The sequence below is a fragment of the Pagrus pagrus genome (genome assembly GCF_965226575.1).
Source record: "Pagrus pagrus genome assembly, chromosome: 12".
In the NCBI taxonomy this organism is placed as follows: domain Eukaryota; kingdom Metazoa; phylum Chordata; class Actinopteri; order Spariformes; family Sparidae; genus Pagrus; species Pagrus pagrus.
Genome location: NC_140196.1, coordinates 29,674,109 through 29,683,111, shown reverse-complemented (window position 1 = coordinate 29,683,111; position 9,003 = coordinate 29,674,109). Strand labels below are relative to the sequence as shown.

General features: G+C 40.1%; 1 protein-coding gene across 2 annotated transcripts; it reads left to right on the top strand.

The window, feature by feature from the left end:
- Positions 1–230: 230 nt before the first annotated feature.
- LOC311266300 (uncharacterized protein) lies at positions 231–2,921 on the top strand. 2 transcript variants are annotated; one of them, XR_014623696.1, is made up of 5 exons: positions 231–398; positions 798–891; positions 992–1,680; positions 2,061–2,120; positions 2,262–2,921. XR_014623696.1 is itself a non-coding variant. In XM_084368591.1 (5 exons), exons 1-5 carry the CDS (start codon positions 311–313, stop codon positions 2,559–2,561), a joined length of 630 nt encoding a protein of 209 aa, XP_084224717.1. In that variant the 5' UTR covers positions 237–310; the 3' UTR covers positions 2,562–2,921. The 2 variants fall into 2 exon arrangements, 1 of the variants encoding a protein (XP_084224717.1); XM_084368591.1 differs by having other exon boundaries at positions 237–398; positions 992–1,079.
- The last annotated feature ends 6,082 nt before the right edge of the window (positions 2,922–9,003 follow it).

The following is a 9,003-nucleotide window of genomic DNA, read 5'->3' as shown; positions in this document are numbered from 1 at the left end:
ATCTGTTGTCTTATGTCATTAAATGTATTTGTAATTTTTTTTTTAAATATCTCACATTTCTCTTGTGAGGCATCAATCAACCAGGGGAGGGGGCAGAGATGGAGGGTCAGTCCCAATACACACCCTCGCCCCACTTTTTAGCCCTATCCCTAAATTTTGCGCGTTCCCGTGAGGGTAGTGGTGTCCCAATTACTCTTTGCATATAGGGGTAGTGGGCATAACGAGGGGGAGGGGATATGAATCTAGCCCTTCAGAGCGAGGGATTTCAGATGCTGACTCGCCCAGGGAGGGCCAGAGGAAATTTCCCAGAATGCTTTACGTCATCATTTGCATACTGAACCAAACAACAATGGCGACCCCCGGAGAGCGAGAGGACTCGGAGAAGAAAATTCACAAATGTACGTATAATTTTGCATGAAATTTAAAAAAAAAAGGTTGTAATAACAGTGTCTGTATGTTTGAACAGTTTAACGTAAGATAATGCAATATGTGACCACAACAATTGCTGTTTACGATGAGGGTCGGCTAGGTAACATTGCCATGTCCTGTTAACGTTACTCGTTAGCTCTCATATTTCCTGCAAATTTGTCGGATATTTCACATTAGTATGATAATAAGCAGCAAGTAAGGTTATCTGTGTTACTGCGTACCAACCGTTACGAACGTTAGCTAGCTAACGTTAGCTAGGAGAAGCCCCCCCGGCTGCTCCCAAAGTCCCAGTCGTTAACGTTAGCACAGCGCTATGGTAGCAAGCAAAGGGCGTTTATGCCTTCCAGTAATCACACATTTCATTCCAGGGACTCCGGATCAAGTCCGATACCTGATAAGGTTTCGGACCAACAACAAGAACAACTTCACGAAAAAGAAGAATGCAGCTAAAACACTGTGGGAGTGAGTGATCTAACGTTAGCTATCTACTTGCCAAATATCTGTGATGGGGTCCTTAACCATAGTTAATATAACTACTATTCATCACTGTTTTCTGTTATAGGAAACTCATCAAAGAACTGGACCTGGAGGGCAAGGTGACCACAGCACAGGTTTCTAAAAAATGGGAAAACCTTAAAAAATTATATAAGGTAAGCAATGGTACTGTTATCTGCTGAAGAGATGATGCTTAGCAAAAAGCTTTCCATGTAAAGTATTTATCCTGTGTGTGATACCTCCACCTTTCGTTTTACCGGAAAGTTCTGTGTCGCGATCCGCTCTGTAGAGTTGGAAGCCTGCCAGCAGCAGCGCAGAGTCCGGTATCAAGCCGCGCTTGACTTCGAGGTGTAACCGTTATTATTGTCCGGCCGGAAACGGTGCCCAGTGAAGGATGGTGTAGCAATATTGTTGTCCAGGTGGAAATCGGGAGAAATTCGTGAGAATGGTGGCCCCGGGAGATTTTCGGGAGGGGCACTGAAATTTGGGACTCTCCCGGGAAAATCGGGAGGGTTGGCAAGTATGGTGTGTGTGTCTGTGTGTGTGTGTGTGTGTGTGTGTGTGTGTGTGTGTGTCTGTGTCTTATTTATGCAGGACCTCAAAACTCCAAAGACAGGGTCAGGGACTGACAGTGGGTAAGTCACAGCAGCCATGTGGATCTTCTATGAAGACATGCATGCAATTTTGGGGGCCAGACCTTCAGTTCAGCCTCCAGTTTTGGTGGCATCTTATGAAGATCCTACGCAAATCCTCATAGTAAGTTTCGCAGGAAAGCACAATCTCATTCCCCAGTCCTTCTTCCTATAGTTAGCTTGTGCTATGACCGGTGGTTCCTTGCTGGTTACCCAGTCTGGCCTACAAAGGTGTTGAACACCTGAACACCTTTGTAGACCAGACTGGGTAATCAGCAGGGAACCACCGGTCGTAGGTCTTTGCCCCTTTAATCCCTGAACACTGACCAGTGGCTAGGCAGCAGCTGGGAACTTTGACAGTGAGAGACAGACAGACAGTGACAGACAGAAGCCTTAGGTGTTACTCGGCCACCAGTCTGTGGACCTAGAGGTCCTGGTTTAGAGATGTGGTAAGACACTCCTGTACCTGAAGACTCTGTACCTGAACTGTCATTTTCTTTTCAGAGCATAATCGACCCGTTGTCACCAGTGTCCTCTCCCGGAACTCAGGAAGAAAGCACAGAGGTAATTTATATTTATACAGTGATAAATTTAGATGATCCTGGTGATGTGGGTGTGTATCATAGACTAGTCATGTGTGTAATCAACATGTGTATCTATCTATCTATCTATCTATCTATCTATCTATCTATCTATCTATCTCAGAATACTTTAGAAGAGGCCAGCACATCAACAGCCCCAAGCCCTGCCACTTCAAATGCCTCAAACACTGCAGCATCAGCTGGAAGTGCCTCCGACCCACCACCAAGTGGAGCTTCTTCAAAGCGGGCATCAGGTCCGCTTCCATCCCCATCTCCCAAAAAAAAGAGAAGAAACCCTGTGCTGGACTACCTAAAGGAGGAGTCTGCAAAGGAACAGCAACGGCATGAGGAGAGTGAGGCAAAAACAGACAGGTTCTTAAGCTTATTTGAGAAACTTGTCAACAAAATTCCTGATAAGCAGTAATCAATACATTCACAAATTCGCCAAGCACAGGCTTCATGCCTGCAGTTTTGTTTAATATGCAGGCTGTTTTTTGTTTTTTTAAACATTGTTTGTTCTAAGTTATTTCTGCTCATATGTGCAAGTACATATTTTTGATAATTTATTTCTATTTGCACATATCTGTAAGTTCTTTGTTATATTTGTAGTATCGAATTTCAGGGAATACAGTTGTATATAATTGCACTTTACACTTTCCTGTTCTTGTTTTGTGTGCAATGTTTACATTTAATTTATTTTTAAAAAAATGTAAAAAACAAATTGTGTCTTAAGCCATATTGTTGTATTCTGAATACAATTGCAATAGATTCAAAATAAACAGCCTTTTTTTACTGCAGATTTTCTCACTGTCCTCATTTTACTACTGATCTCATTGTATGGTTTATAATTTGTGACATTACCTAAAACATTAACGTTACATACCTCCAAAAAATTCACAAGAGACAACAGTCGTCGATGGCGACTTCTTCTCCGTGTAGTTCTTCGTTTATTCATCAACCGAAGCATGATGAATGATAAAAAAACGATCGCAACCGTTAACTCCATTGCTGCCGGGTTTGTTGTTATGGTGGGACGTATGTGCAAACGTAACTACATAGTCGCTTACGTGCCCGAACGTAAACTATGCAGTGACGTAGCAAGTGGTGTCCCACTTCCTAGGGAAGATTACAAAGCTCTACCCCTTGTTGCTTCATTTCCAGGGTGTAGTGGTAGTGGGTGAGGGCTAGTGGTAGTGAGTGAGGGCTAGTGGTAGTGAGTAGGGTGAACATTGAGATTCACCCGGAGTCTAAAACTTTAAATAGGGTTAGAATAGTTTGATAAAATTAAATTAGAATAGAAGGATGCTCTGGCTTCTTTAACTGCATTATGATCATTTTTCAAAGCATCCCTCCAGATCTCATAAAATAAATGTAGGCCTACTGTGTTATCTATTGTTTTAATACAGTATCTGATTGCATTATGCAATTGTAGGCAATAAGGCAAACCAATAAACAATACTTTATTGCAGTATTTGATTTTAACATGATTTTTGGTATTCTGACATACTCCAATGGTGCACTTCTACAAAAGAATGTATTCCAGGTGAAACTCCATCATTTCAGTTGTAGTTTATACTGTGAATATATGGTTAAAAAATCTTGCTTCAACAAGTGACCTAAAATCTCTCTGAGATAATTAGAAAATCTAACTTACTGAAAGAAATAGAATCATGACATAAAAACGGTTTGTTATTAAGGGATCTGATGTTCAAATGGCCAAAATTAGCGGGTGTACAATTGAGAGGAGAGGGTGACACAGAATGTCACCAAAAGTTTCGAGAATGACAAAAATATAAATTTTCACAATGTCTGCTGCCTCAGTTTTTATGATGGCAATTTGCATATACTCCAGAATGTTATGAAGAGTGATCAGATGAATTGCAATTAATTGCAAAGCCCCTCTTTGCCATGAAAATGAACTTAATCCCCCCAAAGTGCCACTGCATTTCAGCCCTGCCACAAAAGGACCAGCTGACATCATGTCAGTGATTCTCTTGTTAACACAAGTGAGAGTATTGATGAGGACAAGGCTGGAGATGACTCTGTCATGCTGATTGAGTTAGAATAACAGACTGGAAGCTTTAAATGAGGGTGGTGCTTAGATCATTGTTCTTCCTCTGTTAACCATGGTTACCTGCGAGGAAACACGTGCAGTCATCATTGCTTTGCACAAAAAGGGCTTCACAGGCAAGGATATTGCTGCTAGTAAGATTGCACCTAAATCAACCATTTATCGGATCATCAAGAACTTGTGCTGAACACATGTACATATACAATAAATAATGTGCAATAACCCATATTTCAACTGTAGCATTATTTATTACACTGTATATAGAGATATATTTCTAGTAGAATGTACGTTTCTTATATTTTTATTCTTTTTTTGTTATTCTTGCTTATATATGGTTTTTGTTTTTCTGCATATTTTCTACGATTTTTGAACCATTCCACAGTTTCACACCACCGACTGAAATGCACTTACTTCTTATAGTCGTACGAACAGCTCGCATCTTAAAATTCAACGTTTCCCTCAGATTATAACCCCCCTCTCTATCAAAAAAAAAAAGTTTCTGAATATTACCTGGTAGTAGTTTGTTTCTTGCTTTATACATTATTTGTGCAGTTTGATATTCAACTGCTGGTTCTTCCACACGCTACTGAGGCTCCTGTTTGTTAAATTAATAAATTGTTAAATTGCCAGTATGTCTTGTTTCTTCAGACTTCAATCATCCAATCCACCAAACGACACAAAACAAGAGTCAATAGCAGAATAAGCTGTTTGACAGAGAAGATTTGGTGAATTTTTCATGGGCGGAACCCACACACTCAGCTCTGCTGCTCATCCCACAAATGCATGTTCCTTACAAATGTGGTACAATTTAAAAGGGAAATAAACAGGCTTTCCAACGGTATAAGATTTATTGCCAAGAAGCATTGTTACAACAAAGAAATAATCTACCAAACACAAATTTCCTTACTTTTTGTGCTATGTTTATGTTCCATGTTTGTGTATGGATTTTACAAACTTCCATTTTGTTCTGCAACCCTGTGTTCATAAATCCCCTTGTACCTTGAACACTGAATTTCTAGGAGACATGGCTGTTTGAGTTGACATTGTTGTTGTGTGTCGTATTGAGAGTGATTCAGGATACAATCTAGTTGTAAGTGAAATAAAACCTGTAACCTGTAAGTGTTAAAGCATTAACTTCCCCATATTTACATGCAACATTAACACAAATCTCATAAGCATTTAATTTGCTTTAGATATCACTCTACTGTAGTAGTAGAGAGAGAGTAGTAGCTGATGCCCACTGGGTCCCTGTAGGGTTTAAAACATTGTCTATATATTGTTTTCTAATAATAAAACAGAACTAATAATTGCAGAGAGATTTAAATAATCAATAAACTTAAACTGATATGCCTTGTGCGTTATTGTGCACAGTTCTCTCAATTGATAAACCACTAATACTGTTTCTTTTTGATTATTTGCCTCTGTATTCAGTGGTATTCTGATGTGAAATCATCATTTAATAACCCAGAATGTGATTATGGTGTCTTTTGAACACTCAAAGCTATTTTTAAGCTAAATGTGTCAGGGAAATGATGTAACATATCAAGCCTAATGCTCAGGAATGATCAGCTTCACATGTGGAAAGCAGAAAAATATTTATAATAAATAAAAACAGTTGTTTTCTTTGGCTTGACTCACAGCTATCCTTTAAATTCCACATTAACTCAGTTTCCAAGAAAATCTATCTTCATCTGAAATCCCTCTATCGGTCTATTGAATGTTTTTCCCTTCAAGTTCGTAAAAGAATCATAACACAACTGATACTCCCAATAAATGACTATGGTGATGTTATCTATCAGAGCACCTCAGAAACAAATCTTCGTCCTCTTTCTGTCTTGTATAATTGTTTATGTAGATTTATTCTCAGGTGTCCTTATATGACCCATCACTGTCATATGTACCAGTCCTTGAACTGGCTGGCCCCCAAGTCCAGAAGGCATATTCACTGGTTATTATTTATTTTTAAGTGCAATTACTTCAATTTCCCTCCATATTTGAAACAATATTTGATTCCCTTCAGTTCACAATACAACCTTAGGCATACTGGTCAACTTTTCTTTTTTACTCCTAGAATCAATAAAGAATCTGGTCGACGTGCATTCAAATACAAAGCCCCAGCAGACTGGAATAATCTCCCTGGTTCAATTAGGTCCATATCCTCTTTTCATCCTTTTAAATCATCATTGTTTACTTATTTTCAAACACCCTGCTCCTGTCTCTGATGTAAAGTCCCTCCGACATGAAGTGTTACTAGTAAAATGAATTATTGTACTTATTCTATCTTATTTATTTATTTTTATTTTATTTATTTTTTTATTTTGCTGGTGTATGTATGGGGGGGGGGAGTCAGGCTCGATAGGGCATTGTAGTGTGTGAGTGTGTGTGAATGGGTGTCTGTGCCTCTACATTGTATCATGTGTTTTGTTTTTGTTTTTGTTTTTTTTGTTTTTGTGTTGTTTTTGTTTGTTTGTTCTGTTTACTTTCTATGTATGTTTACTAGGTACTATTTATGTTTGTATTTTCGTTGATATTATGGACCCCCTCGAAAATGAGATGGTACATCTCAAGGGGCTATCCTGTTAAATAAAGTCAAATAAAGTCAAATTTGTTTGTGGTCCATTCGTTCATTCGTTGGCCTGCAAGATGGTGGACAAGAACGACTTCCGATTCAAGTGATTTTCGAACAGTGAGGAAAGACAAAGGGAATTGGCATGTACCTTGTGCTTATGCTGGCGGTGTTATATGCTTCCTTGTCACTTGGCTAAAAGTCAGCTTTTTTGGCTCTGGGTAGAGCCCTCACCTCTCCATTTATCGGGGCCTTCTGGTTGGAGAATGAGCTGTCTTTGTGATCACCACGTCATCAACACATTAGCTGATATATGTACAGTATATTCCTCAAGACTGATGTTGTCATCCTGAGTGGCAGCATTTCTGAACATTTTCCAGTCTGTACACTTGAAACAGTCCTGTAGGGCTGCTGTAGGTTCATCTGTCCACACTTTAACAGTTTTTACTGATGGTTATATCATCTTGATCCACTGAGAGTAAGTAGGCAGAAGAAGCAGCGAAATATGAGCTGATAGGCCAAAGTAAGGACATGGGAGGGCTTTGTAGCTGCCAGGAATAGACACATAGTCCATGATATTTCTTCCTCTGGCGGGTATCCACAGATGTTGGTGGAATTTTGGTAAAACAGGTCTGAGGTCTGTCTGATTGAAATCACCAGCTACTATGAAAATTCCATCCAGGTGTTTAGTCATGCTGATGACATCATACAATTCCTGCAATGCATTTTTTAATTTGCATCCAAAGGAATGTAAATAGAAACAATAACACAAGTGAATTCTCTGGGCAGATAATATGTCCTGTCGGCTCTGAACAAGGTCTGCCCATCCAGTGCAATTGCTTGATCAGGGATGTTAGGTTTTAACCACGTCCCTGTGAAGATGTGTGCACAGCAGTGCTCCACTTTACTTTCCTGCAGTGTTGCCAACTTAGCGACTTTGTCGCTATATTTAGAGAGTTTTCAGACCCCTCTAGTGACTCTTTTTCAAAAAAGCGACTAGCGACAAATCTAGCGACTTTTTCTGGTGTATTTGGAGACTTGTGGAGACTCTGACGTGAAAGCACGTATCGTTCAACGAGCAGCGGGTGCTGCTGTGGGACCGTCCCAAAGCACTCACAGGCGGCCCAGTCCTCGCGCAACAGTCCCTCCCGGCTCCAGTCAGAGCAGGAGAAGTTCACCCCTCGCATCCAGACTGCGAGTCACACATGCGCGAAGCCGCCGCTGGCTGATCCCACCCTGGGTTACAGTCAGGGCCGGATGTAAATGTAAAATTTTCTTTGTCCAAAATAAATCACTGCACTAAAATAAGTTCATTTGTAGTTCTAAACACATTAAGGGTGTTTTTTTTATCTCTCCCACAACGTTATTCCTCTCTCCTACAGCGTCCATTACAATTAAATGCACATGGCCAGTTATGCAAATTAGGTGATGACGTCATTTAGCGACTTCTAGCGACTTTTAGGACAGCCAATAGCGACATTCCTTACTGAGGAGTTGGCAACAGTGCGGACAGTAGCCAGAAGAAGACTTGGTAGAGGAACAGCTCTTGGTCCAAGTCAGTTCAGCTTAGCTCTGATGCTGCCTCTCTTTCCTCTCTTCCTGGGGAGGTTGCAACACTTATGTTATGTTTTGTCCCGCTAGTCTGGCTGGCCGGTCGGGAGATGCCGCCGGTGGAGGTGCTCTCTATATCTGCTGCACTTAATCCAAATCCCACACTTCCGTTTTCGATGTTGATGAATGTATCTCTATTGCATGCTTTGTTAGAAGAGCCAAAAAGGCAATAAAGTAGCAAAGTATCACAAAAACGTAGCAGAAAGAAAAAGAAAGAAAGGGGTAGAGACATAGAAGTTTTACTTCTACCTTCTCCTTTTCGGACACTGTTGCTTTTGTTTTGTTTGTTTTTTACCATGTTTTAATTTTTGGTTCGAAATAAAGTCATTAAGTCATTCACTACCTCTTTGTAATGTTATTTTTTTTCTGTTCATGCATTTTCTGTGCCTCCCCCCAAAAGTACATATTCCATACACTTTGGTATTACAGCAGCCCTGACTTGATGATCAGGAGGAGTAATAAGGGTAGATGAGAAGGCTTCCAAGCCAGTGATTGCAGTTCAGGACAACGTTTCAACATTTGTAAGTGTCATTTAAGGAGACCTCAGAACAATTTCCAGCTGTTTGTGGCAATAAAACTCTGTGCTTTTTATTTGTTAAAGAAATATAAAGTTGTAAC

Bases quoted from the DNA above. Each gene is read 5' to 3' on its own strand.
- LOC311266300 (XM_084368591.1), top strand. From the start codon at position 311: ATGCTTTACGTCATCATTTGCATACTGAACCAAACAACAATGGCGACC. The intron at 892-991 runs GTGAGTGATCTA...TTTCTGTTATAG, and splicing joins GCAGCTAAAACACTGTGGGA to GAAACTCATCAAAGAACTGG. The intron at 2,121-2,261 runs GTAATTTATATT...TATCTATCTCAG, and splicing joins CTCAGGAAGAAAGCACAGAG to AATACTTTAGAAGAGGCCAG.